The 22,344-nt window shown below is 34.1% G+C and overlaps 1 protein-coding gene across 1 annotated transcript in view; it reads left to right on the top strand.

The window, feature by feature from the left end:
- Window positions 1-22,344, top strand: part of ATP9B (ATPase phospholipid transporting 9B (putative)) — a 172,587-nt gene that overhangs the window by 5,846 nt on the left and 144,397 nt on the right. Inside the window, exons 2-4 of the mRNA XM_063299021.1 lie at window positions 7,495-7,668; window positions 19,151-19,301; window positions 22,166-22,279. Of these exons, the coding sequence (XP_063155091.1) occupies window positions 7,495-7,668; window positions 19,151-19,301; window positions 22,166-22,279 (439 nt within the window). The remainder of the gene's footprint in view (window positions 1-7,494; window positions 7,669-19,150; window positions 19,302-22,165; window positions 22,280-22,344) is intronic.

Below are 22,344 nucleotides of genomic sequence, written 5' to 3'. Positions count from 1 at the left end.
AAGTGAAAAAAAATTCCATATTGCAATCTACAGAATATAGTACCATCAATATATTACCATCAATCTATAGAATATAGTACCATCAACAAAATTTCCCTTGATTATAGTGATCTAATAGACCCCCATCTCTCCCCCCACTGTTCAATCGTGTCAGATTCTCATTGACAAATTCCTGCAGTTTTCTTGTCAAGGTTTTTTGGAAGTGGTTTGCCATTGCCTCCTTGCTAGGGCTGAGAGAAAGTGACTGGCACAAGGTCACCCAGTTGGCTTTTATGCCTAAGGCGGGACTAGAACTCATGTTCTCCCAGTTTCTAGCCTGATGCCTTAACTACTACACCAAACTGGCTCTCACAATAGACCTACTAAGGTAGAGACTGTCTTCCTGAATTTATATCTTAACTATAGTTAGTAACTACAGAGTTGATATCTAATTTTTTTTTCACTTTCACACATCACAGATTGAAAGCTAGGAGCTTAGATGAAGTATAGTATGCTAAATTCTTCTCACTAATTCAGTGCAGATACCATTTATGAATTGGTTAACACATGGTAGAATAATCCTCTGCTGGCTTGATTTTAAACCCGTGATCATAAATCACAACGTCTGGTTTAATACAAGAAGTTAAGCCCAAACCAAATAAACCACATTACATTGTTAATGTGGACTGATTCTATAATTCTTCAATACTCTATTGATTCATTTGTATTATATGCCTTTTAGAAGCTGCAAGCAGCATCTTCTACATAGTTGCCCTTTAAAAGAGAGGAAGAAAGGTAAAAAGAAATGGATTTGTTCTTTTATTTTCCAGTTCAGCACATCTGTTTTTAAGCACTGCCCTTCTGAATCTTGTTTCTGAAATACACTACTTTAGAACTCATGTTTAAAGGTTGTCCTTTAAAACTAAGTCTGATTGTTTATCTAATCTATTCTCAAATAAGTATTTTTGATTCAGGTTCAGTAGTTAAATGTGTATGTGACTCATGCTCTTGTTTATTGCCTGGCCTTTTTAAATCTTTATATACCTTTAAAATATCTTTATGGGTTTTTTTTTTGGTTTTTTGTGACTGATAACAAAGTACTTAAACCTTAGACAAAAATAGTAAGCATTCTCTGGGTTCATATAGTTAAGCTTTGTCAATGTCTTTGTATTAATATATCAGTCAATTCTCGTGGTATCTTTATTTTAAGATCAAAACAGAGATTATGTCTTGTTTTCTTTCAGTGTTATCCCAGAGAAGTAATAAAACAAGATACATCAGTTTATTGTTTCAGTCAATAGAATTGTTTCAGGTCCTATGAGTCAGGATTATAACACATTATTCCAGTTCAGTGAAGAATGCTCAAGTAAGGGGTACGATCTCAGTTTGTATTAATGATAGCTTTTCTGATAAAACAGAAGTTAAGCGCTTATTACAATATTAAATTGAAAGACTGAGGGTATTGAGGACATGCATTTATCTATATGGAATCCTTATCTGCTTCCGGTATGCTTATATCGCAAAATCTAATGTATGAACTATTAAAACATGGATGTCCTTCTTTGTTTCTAGAATTATTGAGAAGATATCTTCACGTTTACACAAATTACAAATTGTCATATATGAAATCTGTCATATATGAGAGTTCACATGCTCTTTGGTGGAAAATTTAATGAGTGGTACTGCCTCCATAAATATAAATTAAGTAACTGACCCTAAAAATATAACATTCTATTTGTTATATTACTGGAGAAGTATCATTTATAATCTCTGAGCCCTTTTTTGTAGTAGAGTGGTATTATGTATGACATTTTTATTTAACAAGATATGTGAACAGATAGATATTTCAGCAAGAACTTAGTGCAGTCTGCCAAAAGTTCAAAATAATGTTATATAAAATAATCTAAGATATGGTCATAGCAGAATTTTTTCAATGAGTGTACTCCATCTGATCTGAAGAAAATAGTTATATATGAATGGGGACATTTTATATATGATTAATAGTTAAAGATTAAATTCATGTTGTGGATATGCATCCACTTCATAGTTTCTCTTGATGAAACATAGAACCATGAAAGTAAGATTTATAATCTCTGGGTATATACATTTTGGATGTCCATGTATGATAATCAGCTGAGAATCTCATGTGGAGAAATAGGTATGAAAATGAGTCATTCAAATTCAAAAGAAATACAGCAGACCCAGTATAGGGTTCACCCCTCATGTCCTTCTGCCTCATGAATCCATTTTGAAAGGACATGCGCACTTGACATTGCCTTTGTCAAATCCCCAGCCCATTGCATGGCAGCCTGAAATCATCTTTGATGGTTCTCCTTTAATGAAGTGTTTTCAGTCTTCCCCCAACCCAAGTTTTGCTATACAAATAATCTATGGTGCTTTGATAACAAGGCTAGTGATGGCACAATGAGGGACCGGAATCTGCTCAGCTCCTGTTGAAAGTTTAAATCTGCTGAGGGCACTTACCCTCCACCTCTGGTCACTGAATATTGCCCTCCATGCCCATTTCGGCTTGGGCTCTGAGAAAGGCTGAATATTTGGCTTGTACATTGTTTCCATTTGTTTTGATAATGGGAATCTATCTATCTATCTATCTATCTATCTATCTATCTATCTATCTATCTATCTCCTGGAAGAATAATATTTTAAGGCAGAGAGACTGGATACCTGCAGTTGCTTGCACAAAGTTGACCTGCCAACCAGATTTATTTATTTATTGGCCAAAGGACAGTCTGTCTCTCAGCATCTTCTATGTTCCTATAATCCTATGGCAAACAGACGAACAAAAAACAAAATTTTTCCAGTTGACAAGTTAATAAGCCTTATGAAAAGAGTGGGATAAAGCAAGAGGCAGCTCTATCAGTGTGTCTGAGCACCATCCTGAATGAGAAATAGTTGCTTATTTTATTCTTTTATATAAGACTGTCTCTGTCTCAGGAGTTTGATGATCCTATGATTCTGGCTGACTGGCCAGCAGGATGAAGTGGGCAAATATCCTGGAATCCCCCAACTCCACCTTACCACATGTTTTGGAAAATGATTTGTGGTTGTTTTTCCTTCCCATATGAGATCCTGGGTGGGAGGGGAAAAGAAGCTGAGGAATTCACTAATCACTGCCATGAAACTGTTCCTCTTTAAATCTGTAAGGATTGCCCCACTGTCCAGCTTTGTTGCAGAAGAGTAGTAAGGCTGTATGGGCAGCATAAATTAGGTTGACTAATTTTTCTGTTAATTCAAGGACATAGCTGTGAAGAAGTACCTACTGTCTCCATAAATTTTCATGACTCCAAAACCTATTATTCAGAAAAGAGAAAGGATATAGAAGGAATTCAGAGAGAGAGTAGAGAAGGCTTGTTAGTTCATAATTAATTAGCCATTAAAAACAGTGCACCTCAAAATTATAAACTTGCATGGTATTTAATATGCAAACTAAAATTAAACAGATCTTCCTCATTGGACTACTGCTTTGAACTTCTTGGAGAAACAGTGGGATATAACTGTAATAATAGTTACTTAATAAAGTATTTGTAGCTTCATTTTATTTATTTATTTTATTTATCAAATTTATCACCGCCCAGCTCCCCCACAAGGAGGAACTTTGGGCGGTTTACAATAAAAACACTTAACTACAAAATAATATAAATACTATACAATAATATAAATAAGTAATAAAATATAAGCATTAAAATATAATAGAATCCAGATGGTTAAAATTCTCTCTCTGTCATAAACAGAACAGGGCAGTTCTAAGGAGCTACCATCCCCAAGAGGAGCTGTTCTCCTTCCTGCCCCAAGCGTGATGACAAAGCCAGGTTTTTAAATTTTTACGGAAGTCCAGGAGTGAGGGGGCCTGCCTCAACTCCAGGGGGGAGAATGTTCCAAAGGGCAGGGGCTACTGCAGAGAAGGCACGCTTCTGCGACCCTGTCAGATGAAACTCTCTAACATGGGATCCGTAGCATGCCCTCTCTGCATGCCTGGGTGGAGCAGGTCAATGTGATGGGGATGAGACAGTCCCTCAGGTAGTTTTGCTGTTACTTAGTAGTTTGTACAGTAATGTAAAATAAAATAACTTTTAAAATGTAGACATAATTTAAAGAATAAAACAGAAATTGGCAGTGCTTATGGGCTAGAGGCACATTTAGAGCATATGTGAGACTCACTCAAAATGGTTGCCATGATGAACATAGCCATACAAAAAACACCTATTTACCAAAAATAAAACAAGTCCCCAACTGCCACCCGACAAGTAGAGCAAAAATTACTATCCCAGTAATAAATATGCAACAAATATGACACTAGAGACTGTTGCTTTTCTTTGCAGAACGCAATCTTCATATTTAATTTTTTCAGCGCTTTTTAAAAGTCATTGGAAGGTATCTAGGGCACATTGATGCCTGAAGGCATCATGTTGCCTTGTAATTTAATGTATGTTTTAGTTATCCTTTTAAAAGCTTTTAAAAATAATCTTGTATAAATTTCATTGCAGATTTTTAGATACAATTTAATTTTAAAGTGCCTAATATCTTTCTTTTCTTTTAGTTTTTTAGAATTTCTTTATTATTTACTAAACTATTTTTTGCAAGATACCTCTCTGATTTCATATAAGCACTTTGAATTTTTCATTCTTCATATATTCATGTTACTTTTAGAGCTTCTTTATTTTATAACAAAGTTTCTAATGTTGCACTTCATCAATTGTCACTGATGAAAAAACATTTTCTCAACCAAATAAGTGTATAGGATACAGCATTACAAAGAAATTGAGGGGTTTTTTTGCTGTGAAAAATCCATTATTCATCATTGCATTGTTTTTAAATACTGTTGTAAAAATTTTTAAAACAAAAGGAAAATTGCTTTTGGAGAAGAATAAATTGCCTTCTAGTTGAAAGGCTGCATTTTGAAGTCAAGTTACTAAACATGATACTTGCTTGTTATCTCAGAAGCTGGCTTATGTATATTATTAAAATAGCTGTCCTAGTTTTTAAAATATTTTTTAAAATGTGGGATTTTTTAAAAGATGAATTAATAATTTACCTTCTGTAATTGCAAGATATGTATGAACTTTAATATGAAATAGGAATATATACTTTCCAGCAGATATTAGAGTAGAGGCAACATTATGCTAACAGAAAAATAAAAAAGAGGCATTATTCTTATTTGGCAACTAGAGGAACAAGTAGCACATGCAACAGTTAACTAAATGAGGTCAATAGTTGCCTAGTGTATCAGAATATTGATTTTTTTTGCCAGAATTCAAACATAGGTTCCACAAGCTTTATGCTAATGGAATAACAATATTGTAGTCAGTCTAATGAGTGCATGATTTGTAATTTTCAAACAAATTTGGGCAGAGATATAGTAGACAGAATGGACAAAATTTTTCTCTCTCCTTACCTCCTAACTATTGTGAGAATAGCCACAGTGTGTCAGATCAGAGAATGCCATATAGGCCGCATTCTTTTCTCACAAGAATCAAGAAAGTCCTCTAGAACAGTGTTTCTTAAACTTTTTGCTCTCAGGACCCCTTCCCACTTTTAAAAATTATGAAAGACCCAAAAGAGCTGTTATTTATATGGGTTATATTTATCTATATTTACTGTATTAAAAATTAAAATTAACACATTCGTAGAATATTTATTGAATCATGTAAAAAATTTAACGTTTAACATAAAATATTTTTCATGAAAAAAACCTATTTTTAATAAATAAAAATAAGAGTGATCTTTTAAATTTTTGCAAATATTGTTAATATATGGCAGATAATTTTGATTTCGCGGACCCGAGTGCGTCTTGGGGGACCCCTAGAGGTCCTTGGAGCATATATGAAGAAACTCAGCTCTAGAAGGTCGATAAACAAGATATACCTGTAACTGCAATAGCACAATTCTGTTCATAATTCCCAGAAACTAGGATCAACACACCTACTGCTTTTACTGTTAATAATAATTGGCATGTGATAGTCCTCTCTTTCCAGAATTTGTCTTATCTCTTTTTTAAAGCCATCTAACTGTTACTACATTTTCTGGGGTTAAATTCCACAAGTTAGATCTCTTATGATTTCTGTCATTCTCACTTTTAGTTTGTTTTAACCACTTTAAATCATTTATTGTCATCAGTAAATTTGGCCATCTCATTTCTGAATTCTAACTTCAGGTAATATATGTACAGTTAAGAAAAGAAACCTAGTCCCAATGTATATCTTTCAGGCTCTTACATCCTTTTCTTGTGACTGATTCTTACAATTTGTTGTTTGTTGTTTAATCAGCTGCCAGTTTGTAAAAGATGACTTATTTCCTGACTGCTAATTTTTGTGAAGGTTAATGATTCTGTAAAAAGACCACAATATCTATTAGATCACTTCCATCTTCATCTGTTTTGATGCTCTCAAAACATTCCTTAAATGTTGGTGAAATAAAACTTACCTTTGCGGAAGCTTATTTTTATTCAGCAAGACTTTCATATGCTTGACTATATGTTTAATACTTTTATCTTTAATAATGCTTTCCACTGATTTACCTAGAACAGATGTTAAACTAACTTCTAGGCAATTTTCTAAGGAATCTTCCCTGGATTTTTTTGCTTTATGGTAGTACAATATTTTCTTTTCTGTATGTTGTTATAGTAATTGAATATAGGGACATATTATATATATTTGTTAGACAATGAGGAATTCTTTTAGAATTTCCGAATAAATGATATCGGATAGGTAACTTTGTTTCTAATTTGCCAGAAATAACCTGTTGTAGATGATACTGGCCTCAGCTTCTCAGGTTTCCTTCTTAAAAATACCTATATTGTAATAGATGAATCTATTCCAAACCTATAGTGAAGATAGACTCAATATATTCATTCATTCTTCATTCACACTCTCTTAATTTCTTTATAAACCAAAAATCCAACTCTGGCTGCTAAATCAAAGACTTTGGATAGAAGAGATTGTTGTCTGTTGCCTCTGCTACTTATTGACAATTCTCAAATGTTCATTACTGTACCTATCTTAATTTTAATGACTGAAACAGAAACTTTTATAAGTGAGTGTGTCTTTATGACAAAAAATATATATAATTTAAATATAGTTGGATTTTCCCCTTTGTTGATGTATGTGGTATCATTTGTGGAATCATAGCATGTGTCATTTTGGCATAATTGCCATGTCTTGCAGATTTTTGAAACAACGAATGTTCAGGTTTCCTGAGTCAGGGAGTATGTATCGATTATTAATATATATCATTTTTTACTGTTGAAAATAAGGCTCTGGTTATTGCAGCAAGTATTTAGATTGTACAGACATAAAAACTAATTACCCTAATTAACCTATATTTGTCATTGGTTCTTGATGTAATCCCTCTCAGTTCACATAACACATACCAGGTGTTTTCAGGAGTGTCTACCAATTTTTTTCAAAAATACAGAGGATTGGTAGACACTTGAACTCCTTTTCACTGTGACAGTGTTGGATTTATATTCCATCTTAATTATTTTATTTGCTTTAATAGATACCCAATAGAAGATGAGCCTTCTCACTTGGATGAAATGCCTCTAATGATGTCAGAAGAAGGCTTTGAAAATGATGAAAGTGATTACCATACATTACCAAGAGCCAGGATATCTCAAAGAAAAAGAGGTTTAGAATGGTTCATCTGTGGTGGCTGGAAATTTCTTTGCACCAGGTTTGTGGTTAATTCTGTTGTTTTGTTTAAATGCAAGATCACTTGATTTCTGCATTGGGTTTAAATAAATATAGATGGTTTTATAAAATAAGTTAAAACAAGGTTTTGCTAGATTAAAGACTGAAAATGTCTGAAATCCATGGAGGACAAATAACCTAAAGTGGTTAGAAAGAAGTTTCAGTCCATTAAATTCAAGACAAGAATTGTCTTACTCGCTAGCTTCAGGGGAAAATCACTGCAATCTGATGAACAAGGTCTTGGGAGGTAAGTTCCCATCATGATACCTTAATATTTATTGCAATGACAACATTATCTTCTGAGAGGTAGGGTGACTCTCTTAGTTTTCTTATTACTGTAACAGCCTTTAGTGACTTCTTTAACATAACGTTGGCCAGAAGTATAAAATTGGAGGTTTTTCTCAAGGGCACTACTGGAAGACTCAGCTTCTCACATCACCACCGTAACCAGTAATCATGGTAGGTGGCTTAATAGAAGTTTGGGTGGTGGTGGTTTAATTCTTCAAGAGACATATGTTAATCCAAAGTAACAGTATTATAAAAGGTCCATTTTACTCCCAGTTTATTTTAGATGTGCTGTTTTTCAGTTGAGATTCTTCCTTACATAAACTTTGCATGAGTAAAAGAATCAAAACAATGATTATAACGTTATGTATATATTTTGTAGCATTACATTAAAAAGCTGAATAAACAAGATTCCTCATACTCTATTGCCAAGATTTCAAATAGTACCTCTCAAACTGAACTCAGTAAGGAACTAAAGTCTAAGCCTCTTTAGGAAGCTATGCAGCAGTGGAAGCTATGATCTATACCTAATATTAAACTTGGTAAGTGGAAAATTAAATGGGAAATGTTAATTTTCCATTGAGATATTAGCAGTTTATATATAAACTGGATATCCACGCAGAGGAACTGTCATGGATTCTTTTTAAACTATACCCAATTTGATTGCCTCAGGCTCAAAAAATCCACCAAAAGCACAGGATCCTAGACAGTTGGATTTTCTATATCTCCCTATAAGGGTTGGGGAGATGTTTTATTCTGAAAAAGTATCTACAATGTAAAAGTGAAACTTACAAATATATAGGTGTTCATGCTGTTTACTCTCTCTCTTACTAATGATACTATACAATGTTATTCTACTCTTTACTACACTCTATACTATTACATCTACACTATACTAGTATTGGTATATTACTATTATTTTTCTACCACTACTATTACTAGTATACTATTACTATTTTAGAGCAATGTTTTATCCTTATGGACGTTAAATCTTTTTTCTGGGATTTTTTTCTATTACTGGGCAGCTTATAAAGCAGTTGTTCCTTCTCAACGTTGTGCTGGGCTTTGCTTTGCTTCTTGTTTCCTCTGGACTCCAAAGTCTTTGTAAGGAAAAACAAAACTTTTCTTTGGCTGCTTTCGCTGCTGCTAAACAGGCACATCTCTTTCCACCACCTCCCCCACTCCCGCCAAATGCTGCAGGTTTTATAAGCCACTTTATCTTTTTCCCATTTTGGTTTCACTAATTGACAAACAGGACAGGATCTACAGTAATGGGCCACATCTTTACTAATCCCTGGCCAATAAAATCTGTCTAATATTCTAAATGTGGTCCGATCTCTACCCATATGTTCAGACCATGAATTTTCATGGGTAGTTCCAATATCACCTTGCAATATTCCAGGGGAACTACTATTTGTTCCCTTGTATATGGATGTAGCCTAATTTGAAACAGCAACCCTATTTTTCTTGGAATCTGAGTGTTGTTTCCCTCCTGTTCTGCTGCTAACCAACAACGTTTTAAAGTGGAATCTTTCTTTTGTAAGGGCCCCAGGTCATTTTCCCATTTAGGCGTGTCTATCCCTATGGGTTCACTTCTAGCTTTATCAGCTTTTTGTAAGGCTTTCTTCTGTCTAGGACATCCCACTTCCCCTATTAAATCAGCATGGCTAGGAAGGATTCCAGGTTCCTTCCCCTCCTGCTTCTTCTTTGCTTCTGCCTTAGACTGAGCTTTTGTGGTTACTCCCACTACTTTAGCCTCCTTTCTGAAGCCTTTTGTTTTAATCCAACCCTCAGCAATAGGAAAATCTTTTCCAAGCACTAGGTTACATGGTAATTTAGGGATTGCTCCTACCACCATTACCTGTTCATTTCTCTTTGTTTGTATCCTGGATTTAACCGATGGAACCATCTCAGTCTGCCCAAACACACTTCTGAGAGGCTCCTTTCCTATATATACCGCCTTTTTTACTTAGCAAGGATGTACTAACATCCTTCTACTCCCAGTATCTACTAAACCTGACAGACACCCCATTGACTTTTGCTGGAACCATAATTTAATATCTTTGGGATCACTTTCCCTCTGCATATGTTCAGGAAACCCTAAGGTGAATGCGTCCCTTCTGGAGACTGTACCCCTTTAAGTAGGTCTGTCAGCCCCCTAAACTCTTCACTCCTTGCCTGTCTCTCACTCTTTTCTCATTCTAAGCTCTCTCTCTCTCCAGAGCTGCTCTTCCTCTTTTGTAATTAACCAAAGCCTTTCCTTTTGTTGTTGCCTTAACATTTCTGAGACAATGTTGGCCAAAGTATCTGGACCTAGCCCTTTTTCTGGTCATTCTACTTTCTTCTTTAACTACAGTCTTAAGCTGGACTCCTGTCTCTGTCCTAATAGTAGCCTCCTCTGTGTCCAAAGGAGAATCAGCTCCTTCTACAGTTTCCATCCCTGTTTGTTTGATGTAGGTTCTAGTGAGGGGTCTGGTTTCTGTAGCCAGAATGTTGGCTATTGCCTGCAGTCAGCACTGCAAGGGCCAAATTCTTCCTTTAGCAATTAAAGTTTAAAGTTTCTTTTTGTACACAGTACTTAATAGGTCTGAGTGTCTCCCCCCACCTGTTTCAAGGCTGCAGCTTTTATAACTCACTCTGCCAGCCTGATGCTGGGGAGAAGGCTCAAATAGGAGAGAAAGAAGGCAACACAGGTGCCTGCAATTTTTCTAAGCAACCTGCTCTTCCACAGGAAGAAATTAAATAATAAAACTATAGTAAAGCTCCTAAGATAGAAACCAACCTTAATAATTATATACATTGCCTATTTTATCAGAACAAGGCTATGAACAATAAGATACCTTGGCAACACGTTAAAGCCAAATTATTTAGGCTTCCATCATGAAGTGTATTGTAATCAGCTTTTCTTCCTCATATGAGCAGGCTAGACTGTAAAAGTTTCCACTCCTAACTTTGCAATCTTGCATTTCTGGGAGGGTGAGAGGGATTCTGCTAAGGGTCCTTTTTCTGTTTCAAGATGATAAGCTGTTTCTCTGGATAAAGGGATCCCAAATAGAACTTTGTCTTTGAAAAAGGTGGGAATGTGTATCTCTTCTCCAAATAACACCTCTTTTCAAACAGTTAAAGCAATTTTATTATTTACAAGGCTTGCATGGTTGATTCAGAGACTGCACCCAGCTATCCTTGCATGCATGTGCGTGCACAACCACTACACTTTGCTGACAAGTTAAATGCTTCTTTTGAAGGCTTTCCACCGCCCTAATCCAAAATACCAAATAGTTTAGGCTGTGAAGAGCCTCATCTTTGTCGGATGTTTTGTATCCCAGAAGTCTACTATGAAAGACATCAACATCTTAGCCAGGTAGAGGCTGTTATTGCTGCCTGACCAGGATCCTCCTTTGAATTCTTTGTTTAACTCATTGCATTCCAAATGGTGCTAGAAGGCACTATTTCACCCGTTCTTTTGAGCTTCTGAAATAACCATTACTACCCATCATTCTGGGCCATTAAGTGTAATTAAATGAATAGCTGGGCTTACTGTCCAATGTTATTTGAAATGCCTTCTGAGCCAGATAAAGGACCTAGAAAGGAACCTGTCAAAAACATTTTTCTCAAGGCTGCTTATACCTGAATATGATCCTTATTGTGAAGACTACGTTTTTTATCTTTACCTGCTGCCGTAATGTCAAAATAGTTTGCTGCTCAAAAAATTGTTCTAAGCTATATAAGAATTAGGATTATTGTTATTGTTATTATAATTATTAACATTTAAAAATGTACATGACTGTACATTTAACTTTCCCATAATTTCTGATACAGACTGTTACAAGGATATTTATCTCTTGTATAAATAATAAACCATAAAATCCCACCATTAGGGCAGGTTTAAGATCCTGGATTGGAAAAAAAATGTAAAATGGAGAAATGTTTCTATATAACATTTCATGTTATCTTTCAAATAATTGTTTATATTTTACTTAAGTAAGATATTCTAGTTGTAGGTTTAGATTTCCAAATTTGAGACTGTTACAAAAGATAAAAATAGGGCTCAACACTTCAGACTGAAGTTTGAGAAGAAAAAATTACACTGATTTTTCAATTTGCTGACTGATCACAGTTTGCTTTGGTGAAACTACTTCGATAATTTCATTTACATCAATAATCTTTTACCTGTTTGCTTTATTCTAATTCCCACTGTTCTTTATTCTTAACTCCTCTTTTTATACTAGCTCTACATATTTTCATGTTTAAAGATTATAATAGACAAAAATCCTATTTGCAGGTTTCATTCCTAACTTATTTTTATGACCTGAAAAGAAAGATGGCAGTACCCTTTCACTCATGTTCCTGAGAGTCTTAACACTAATTCACTAACAGTGGGTAATATCTTGAGTTGATTGATGTTGGTGAAAGGGGAAACGTAAATTCATTAACTGATGATAAGTTAACATTTCAGCTTTAAAGGTTAAAAAGTACATGTAACTGATGACTCTAGAGTGAAGACAAGTTTAAATTATCTCCTGGTACTCTCCTGTCATTTATAAAGCTCTTGTGTTGAACTCTCATGCTTGACTTTAGCAGAGTCTCTTGAGTAAATTAGTCTTGCATTGTCAGGAGCACTCTTATTTTAAGTTTATATTAAATGCACTTTTTGCAGTAAAAAAATATAGTAATAGCGTGCTAAGGATTTGGGTATGTGTTTTGGATCACACATTAGAAGTGTAGCTTTGCTCACGCACCTTTGATTTCTACATGAAGAATTGTAGTCCTGCATACTACTTTCCTTTTTCCTTCTCAGGGAGCATATTAAATCGTATAAAAAATATTTTACTTTGAACAACATGAACAACAACAAAGAATTATTAAATGACAGACTGTTAAAATATTTAGTTTCCATCTCTATTTTCTAACATAATGCAATCATTAGAAAATGTTTGGGGTAATTGTGATCCTACAGATGTTGCCAAATCACAATTTTCAGCAACCACCATCAGCAAGGCAGTGGTATGGTATCTTGGGTACTATGCTTCAGCAACCCTTGGATGCCCACAGTTTTTCAGCCCCTAAATTAGAACATACCAGGCAGTAAAGCTAAAATAAAGGATTTTAAAATGTGGGGCCGTAGGAACTATCTATCTGTCTCTCTGTCTGTCTGTCTGTCTGTCTGTCCGTCCATCCATCCATCCATCCATCCCAAACTTTGCTACTGTCCATCTCCCCCAACAGAGGGGGAGATAAAGACATAGATTTATATCCTATCCTAGAGACATAGATTTATAGAAGAATCTAATTAACTCCCCAAATATCTGAGAACTGTTTGGAAGAAGCTGTATGTATGTCTTCTGTATGGAAGTGGATAACTCACCAGTCAGAATACTATCATTCTAGAATGTTGATAGAAAATTATTTTAAACAAACTGGAATACATGTATACAATAGACATTATACATTGCCAGCTATTCAACTCAAATTACTACCTTCGTATTTGAAAGGAAACTTATAATAAAACTAGTGCTAGAGTTAGCCAAAGGAGGACTATGCAAATTGGGATTAATTCTAGCCATTTTCTCCTTCAGAACTGTTCTTTTGCCTTGGTCAGTTATACTCTTTCTCTCCTAAATGTCAAGTACCATGCATACATCTTTTGCTTCTTATAGGAAATGGGATTCCAATGTTAATGTAATTCTGTCATTATTATTATTTGACAACTGTATGTCATTGGTAAATAGATGGCAATGAAGCCAGCTTCTGCAGGTTTATAGAAAAGTTGGATGCTATATCCCTTTTGCAGAACTGACATATATGTCAAGCACCTAGTTTTTCTTCTTAAAAGCAGTACTTGCAGTTTAACATTTGAATTTTAGGTTTATGAAAAGTGAAAAGAAACAATTGTTTGTTTTTTCCCTTTGCAAGTTTTAGGAGAATCCTAAGATACTCTTTTTATGTATCTTATAGGATCTGATTTGCAGTTCTTGGATAAAGTATTGTATCCAAGGCAGCAGTCTAGTACACATAAGTTTGGTCTTATGAGCCTCTCGGAGTCACTTGCTGAGAAGGGAGGCTATAGAAATCAATCAATCAATCAATCAATCAAATAAATAAATAAATAAATTTACAGATAGTTATTGCTTACCAACGGTAATTGGGACCAGGAACTCAGTCGCTAAGCGACGTGGTTGTAAGGCACGATGTCACGTGACCGTGCCAACTTATGATGGCAGTTCTGGCAGTTCTAGTTGCTGTTGTTAGGTGAATCCCATGTGGTCACAGCATCCTGTGGTCACATAATCACTATTTGCAATCTCCTGCAGGCTTTCTTACTGACTTTGCTTGTCGGAAGCTGGCAGTGAAGGTCACGAATGGCAATCATGTGACCACAGGATGCTGCAACATCATAATTATGAGCTGGTCACCAAGCACCTGAATTACAATCATGTGACTGCGGGGACCCTGCAACGGCTGCAGCTATGAGGGCCCTTGTTCAGTGCTGTTGTAACTTAAACGGTTGCTGAACACGTGGTATACTACTGGTATGTGTTTCACAATTTACTAGCCATATGATTGCTGGACTCAGTCAAGACATTGTAATCTATTTAGCTATTAATTTTAGTTTATGAAAAAAATAAACACACTTAAAAGGAGCCCCAGTGGATACTAGCATTGGTTAGATCATCTTGTGTCTACCAGTTTTGAAAATGATCTTTCTATGTATTTTATCCTTTTCTGCATCAGGAAATTAGCTTTTGTTAGAGAGTCTTCTCCCTATCTGCTTTAGATGACTTCTTTTTCTTGAGGTTGGGTAAATTGTAAAAGGAAAGAAGACCTTTCTATTTTAACTATGGACAGAAGTTTGGTTCATTTGTGAATTGTGCAGTATTATATTTATGTGATCATATATTTTTCATTGACTGCATGTAATAAGTGATTTGTCTTTACTATGTTAAAAGCATGCAAAAAAGTACTCTCTGGTATGAGTATTTTAACCGAGCAACTGCGTTGCTAAGTGTGCTGACTATAGTTCTATTTTTTATATGAAATCATACCTTACTCAAAATTGGCCATATAAGGATTTGTTGATTTCAGTAGTCTGTAAAGCAATTCATTTCAGAAAAATGCATTATTTGCAACATATGTTCATAACTGTTAAAGCCTGTAAAAATAATGAGTGTTTAGCTGTAATTATTTCTCTTCTTTTTAATTTGGGCATTCTCTTTAGCTTGAGAAATTATAATGCACGTAGATCAATACTCTAGAGTTCTTTGGGCTGGATTGATTTTTTTCTCAAGAGATTTACATTCCATTTCTTATAAAAACACTTTATCCCTATTAAAATGATGCTACTGAATGGCATTTCCATTTGAAATGAAGGGGATACCAAATACTTGGATTAATTTGCACTCTGAAGATAGCCTATACACTTTCATTTAACTGCAACACATTTGTTGTGTAGAAACATGGGGATTTTAGTATCAGATTTATTTAACAACTGCTGATTTTTTAAAATGCAGTCTTCCAAAACCAACATGAGGAACTTATTTTTCCTTCTTGTATTTATCAGTATAAAAAGTTATAAATAGATTTTAGCAAGCCTATTCTGTTTCCCAAAGGAACCCACCATTATGGATCAACTGGGCCATTTAAGTTTAGCTATACTGGGATATACAGGGTGTACCTAAAGTCAGGCCCCATAGGCCAATCACAATATGTTTTATTAATTAATGTTCAAAGGTCACGCATCAAACAAGAAAGGAAGTATTTAGAAGAAAATGGCAACCAATATGAACATTTAATGTAATTTATAAATAAATTGCCTATTGGGCCTAACTTTTGGTACACCCTGTATGTGCTTGCATACATAAGACAACAATGAAATTGCTTAATATTAAACAAAAATAAAAGAACTCTTCCCCTTATACTCATTATTATAATACAGAGGTTCTTACATTTTTTAAAATAATACGTTTCAGATGAAATATTTAAAATGTACGTTGAGATATTATTTTTTACAGTTTGTTTGTTTTAGTAAAATAAAGTACTATTAATGAAGTTCTGGTTTTGTGCACAGTGCTTAGGCTGCATTTTGGCTTTCAGATGAAACATACATATTGTGCAAGTATTAAACTGCTAAGAAAAGATATTATACTTGACCTTAGCCAAAACACCCAGAAGGTATTGCTGCATAAGCTGTTAACTAGTTGTTTTGCTTTGTTTTGTATTTTATGCTATGTTTATTTGTTCCATATAAGGTCCTGGTCTTTGAGCATACATAAATAGATAAACTAATAAGGTACAAATGGATCCACATTTGTATCTTTCTGCAGCTGCGAGAGCCCTCAGTCTCAACCCTCCAGATTTGGGGTCATGGAGTTTTGGAGGAAGAGGGAATCTGCTCTATTTCTTCATAAGACAGATATAATTGGATGTTGTCCATAGTTTTCTGGACTAAGTTGACTCAAATGGCCTTTTTTCCCCTGCTGCATTTGCTGACATTGTCACAAGCTTGATATTTTTTAAAAGCTGGGTAATAAATAAATCTAGATATGCAAACCACAAACATTTTATACCTTGTGTTCCAATTTTTCTGTTACTTTATATATTTGAGAAATAACTATCACTAGCATCCTTTATTAGCAACATATTTTATTCCTTTAGTTGTTTTTAATCCTTAGATTACAACTTCAGAATATTATCTCTGAGGATAACCAAATGCTGTTTCTTATGTAGAGAAGCCTTCATTAATACACTGGTCAAAGAAACATCACAGCAAAAGAGACACAACAACATCTCCATAAAAATGAAAGGCCTTGTTTTGTTTCTGCATGGAGATGAACTAACGATGTAGGTCTTCAAAGTATTGAATCCCATTTACTTGCAATAAATACTTCAACATTGAATTGTCAAAATCTATAATTATTTCCATCAGTGAGACCTCAACGCATCTGAAGGCTTAAAGTGTACTTATCTTTAAGTGCCAATCAGCTTTTATCAGAAACATCGCAACTGCTGAGCAGTGCCAAACTTTGTTCAAGTATTTGTAATTTGTTTGTTAAGTTGATTATGTTACTTGCTGCCTAAATTTAGAAGGGTGGAAGGATGGATGGGAGGGAGGGGTGAGGTGGAGATGTTGCATGATCATCCTTCCATTTGTAAAAGGCTTTTCATTCAAAATATTCTGGTTTGTAATCTGAACTGCCTATAGATTTTAGAAATGTTTGAACTGCCTATAAAACTGAAACAACCTGGGTCATTACTAGGTAGATCCTACAGCTTTTGTCTCGCTTGAGTCTCAGTTTTTCCGATAATTTGATAACTTTTGAACTCTTCTAAGCTCTTCATAACAGAAAAACATCAAACTTCATTTTCCTTCATTTTCACCTATTCCATCCCAACATTTAATGAAAATATGTTCAAATATGAAAAAAATATATTCAGGGCTGCAATTTGTCCAGTAAAGAAAGTTGTTGTCCTTTCCTGCTTAGCTGAATCTCAGAAGGTCCAGAGAGAGATTTTTTAGCTTTTCCAGGTTTAGCAAGGAAGATTTCTGTATCTAACCATGAATCTCCCATCTTTCCAAAGGCTTGAGATAGCGGTGAGAGAATATTGTTTACTTGTCTGAGTCCGTATTTACTTGAAGATACTATATATGAAAAGATTTTAATACCCCAAATAAGTAGTGAGTATGTTTGCTGGAAAAGCAGTATACTTTATTATTTCATTACACTCTAGTAATTATCCTTTGATAATTACTGAATTATGAAACATAACATAACATAATTTGTTTTCACTGGCTTGTTTGTGGATTAGCTTAAAATCACTATATAAATACATTGTTAACTGTTAACTCTTGATTTGAAAATTATCTGTTATCTAACCACAGGTTCAAGCCAAAATGTACACAAATTACATTGGGTTATATGTTTAGGCACAAATTTAATGAATTAATTCTTCATTAATTGACTGAATTGTGTCTAATTATAGCCTTAAATTTTAATTTTAATTTTATATTTAAATTTACAATTTATAATTTGTGAATTTAATTGTGAAATAAGTTTATAAAATCAAGAATTAGTGTATATGAGAAAAAGAAAATGATCATTCAACTTCCACAAGCTGCTATGCTCCAGGAAGAACATAGCCATAGTGGTGGAAGCGGCATGGAAGGACAGCATTAGATTATACAATTGTGCATGCTTTGAAAATTATTCCAAATACATCGATGTGCAAATGCAATGCCTCTTTCAAGCAGCTGTGTCATTTTGCAGGCTTCCATTGAGGAGATGACTCCTTCTACTGATGAGCTGGCTCCTTAAAGGTCTCAAGTGGCCCAGAATAGTCCTTCCAGATCGTTTTTGAAGTGTGCATTTTTGAAGAGTGCTGTTAGATTTCAACCAAGATCATTATTATCTTAGCACTACTTCTCCCCAGTATTATAACTAACAGCGAGATTACAGCATAAAGGGCGATGCAGATAACAAGGGCTTTTCACTTCAGTTAGCCCTCCTATATTCTCTGAAACATTGACCTAGAAAATTGGAAACCTTTTTGGAGCAGTTATAATGTGCAGTGGAAGGAAGATAGAAATATCAGAAAACACTTGCAGCTGAGCCCAGATCTGTTGCTGAATCTGAGAGCCAAGGTTAGAGTCCTTTTAACTGTGGTATTGGGTTTTGATTGACTTGATCAAGACTGGGAGATAGCTTGCTCTGGCAAACATGTGCATAAAACTTGTTTTTATAGCTATGGTTTATTTATTTAGTTAGTTAATTAGTTAGATTTACATCCCACCTTTCTTCAAGACTCAGATCAGTATTCACAGGATCTCCCTTCCAGTTTTTCCACACAAATAGCCCTGTAAGACAGTTTGGGATGACAGAGAATGATTGGCTAGTGAGTTTCTCTACCTAAGGGTGGACTTGAATTTGTGTGTCCCTGCTAGCAGTCCAACACTTTCAGCACACCGAACTCAGCTCCACTTCCAAAAAGCTAGGATAATTTTTCATTTAAATTAGAATAATATTTTAAGGATCATTTAGTTAATTTTAGCAGAGTGAGTTCTCCACTGTGTTTGATAAAATGACTCTAGTCCACAGAAGAATACTCCAGATAGGCTTTAAGGTACTGTAAGATTTCTTGTAGTTGAAAATTAAAGACAATCTCTTTCTCTCTCCCTGTTTTTGCAGTTGCTGTGATTGGCTTATAAACATTTGCCGGAGGAAAAAAGAACTTAAAGCGCGCACAGTATGGCTTGGATGTCCTGAAAAATGTGAAGAAAAGTATCCAAGAAATGCTATAAAAAACCAAAAATATAATGTCTTTACATTTATACCCGGGGTAAGGCAACGTAAAGATGTCCTTAGTTTAAATGCTATGTGTATATGCACATTGTATTTTACAGTGTTATTACCTGATGTTAATGAAGTTCTAATTGTATAATCTTTCTTGTAATAGTTCCTCACTGAGGATTTTTTTTCTTGTGGGGAACTGTTAACTGAAAGCAAAGTGGGATTAGGGACTGGTAAGAATTCAGTGTTGAGTCTTCAAAACTGAAATTTTTTTAGAAAGAAATAACTTTTATGTACAAATGAAATATTGTGGCAATTATAGCAAATTTAACAACATCTTTTAAAATCAGTGACTGATTATATACTTATTTGGTGAGTGTATAAGTACAACATTAAAAACAATAACCCTGCAACAGTAAATATTATCCGTTTTTTAAATTATGTGATTAATTTTAATTAGGTCCTGCCTATATATTTGGTAATTAATATTTTGTGCTTGCAGTATGTATAAATAAAAAGTCCTCTTAATAATTTGTGTTCAGCTAAAGACTATATAAACATTTCAGATGCATGATGTGATCTACTTCTGTCAGGGAAGAAAGAAGTAGAAAAATGGATTTTAATTTTTTTTTTAAATGCTTATTCTGTACAATAAGTGAAATGTATATACTACATTTTATATATTAGTGAAGGTATAACCAGTATTCAGAAATCAATTTTTACCAAATTTATTTTGTAAAATAGCTGTAAAAAACATTCATGTGCTCTCAATTGAGAGATTTACTTAAGAGTTAATTTGCCCTTTTTGCAATTGTAAAACTGTATGTCAGAGTGAGACCTCAGTTGTGGGTTATGAGAGAAAGAACATTTTTTTCTTTGTGTCCATGAGTAAAGTAACCCTCTTTTAAATGCAGAATAAATGGTTAGAAAGTTCATTTTCCAGTATGGCTAGTGGTACAGATTACAAGAAAACCCATAAATATAGTAATTCCTTTTATATAAAAAAAGTATATATTGTACTGCCTATTATGTGTACTATAGGCGTATAACAAAACCCCTCATTAAGTAAATCCAGTTTGAAATAACATTCCTGTCCCTTCAGATTTTGTTTTTGCTTATTACGGTTTTCAAGATGCAGAATTCTTTTCAGTACTGACAATAATAATTTGTTGTAATACAATTTGTGCAAATCACAAAAGGGCACAGTTTGGTATTTTTTGTTCTTTGACTAATTTCTCTAAATTCTATTATGACTTTAGCATTGATTCTTTGGATAGTTAGTCTTGTACTTTCTAATTTAATATTTGACTGAAAAGTAACTCTTGAGGGAGAGGTGTTTCAATGAGTATAAAATAAACAGGCTATTATATACTGTGCCTTTTACTGCAGTAATAAATTGCTTTGTTTTTTGTTGACAAGAATGCTGCGTCTTTCAAATCTTAATTTCAATAAGAATGCAGATTTTCTAATTGTTATGCATTGGTTTTCTCTCCACTACCCCTACTCACCAGTGCTATTCAACTAACTGGCACATGCATGAATATTTCTAGTACTCCCCCCATCCGTATTAAAAAGACAAAAAAGTGAGTTCATAATGTGTTTCCTTTTGAGTATTAATGTCAACTGTTTTCATGCAGACAAATATTTTCATCATTGCATGAAACCTACATTTTGTCTATTTACACTTAAAGGTCATTAAATATATATTTAGTCATTGATTACTATAGTTAAATGCACAATGTGTATTTCAGAGGTTTAGGCAGAATCCTAATGCCTATAAAGATCTCCCTTGATTTGTGAACACCTGTTGGCATATCCAGATGCATTATTAGCTTTGGAATATTTTTTCCTTAAACTTTTCCTTAGGAAATGGAGTAGTTTGAAAGCATTTTGTAATTGCACAGTTGGAACCCTATTCTGGCTTTAGTATGAATACCAATTACTGAGCTATTAATTGATGCTAACTGAGATTTTAAATTAATTAGTGGTGAGGGAGAAAATATTGTTACCCTGCTGAGATTAATTTATATGAGAATTTAAACATTCTAGAAGAAAATAATTATGTTTCATTGTAAATATAAACACAGTATTGCTCCAGCATAGTTCTTAGCTTCTGCTTGTAGTTTCGTAATAACTGCTAAACCAATTTGACTTTCCTTGTATTGAAATTTCCATAATATGTTGGTTTGTCTGAAGCTTACATTGATTGTAATGTGTTCCACCCACCTACAGTCTTTTGGGTAACATTCTTTATTTTCATAATAAAAATGGAAATGTATTTAAAATCAATTACAGTATTAACATTTTTTTCTAAAGGTAGCTAGGGATAATGGCCAAACATAGTGACAAGTTATATTATGCTGATTTTATAGTACGATATATTCAGAGGAATTATTTTGTGTCACATACTATTTTCTCTTATAAACGTATTCTGTGTGGAAAAAAGATGTACTTTTCTTTCCTGTATTCATTATTTTTGTTGTTAATAGATATACAACATTAGAGAAAACTGGGATATTATTACAGTGATTTCTTTAATAGTAACCAGGTACAAGCTGTATGCTTGAACGACCCTTCTATTAGCAAAAGCACTATTTTCTGAGCCCTATTTATAAGACAGAGTTTATCAACCTTGTAAGTTTATTTATAAGAATTACTAAATCAATCTTGTTTTTTTTTAACTGTTTGAAAATGGTATATAAATGATAAATATTACTTCTCCTATACAGGGGGTAAATTCTAGGTAGACATGTCCATTACTATTGTTAACCTCTTGTGGATTAGAAGAAAGTATTCAGATGTACTAAATGAAGCACCAACATTATAAGCTATGATTTTGGTTGTATATAAAACGTTCTGTTGCAATGCTTTTGGAAGTGCCATTTTCTGGTTTTCTTTTTTCTTTCACTTTAGGTTTTATATGAACAATTCAAGTTTTTCTTGAACCTTTATTTTCTGGTAGTCTCCTGCTCACAGTTTGTACCGGCACTGAAAATAGGCTACCTCTACACCTATTGGGCTCCTCTGGTAAACACAAAAAGCTATAAAACTATTTCGTTTCTTTAGACAATAAGTGTGCTGGTTTGCATATG

The sequence above is a fragment of the Candoia aspera genome, chromosome 3 (assembly GCF_035149785.1).
Source record: "Candoia aspera isolate rCanAsp1 chromosome 3, rCanAsp1.hap2, whole genome shotgun sequence".
NCBI lineage: Eukaryota > Metazoa > Chordata > Lepidosauria > Squamata > Boidae > Candoia > Candoia aspera.
This window is presented reverse-complemented; position numbering and strand designations above follow the sequence as displayed.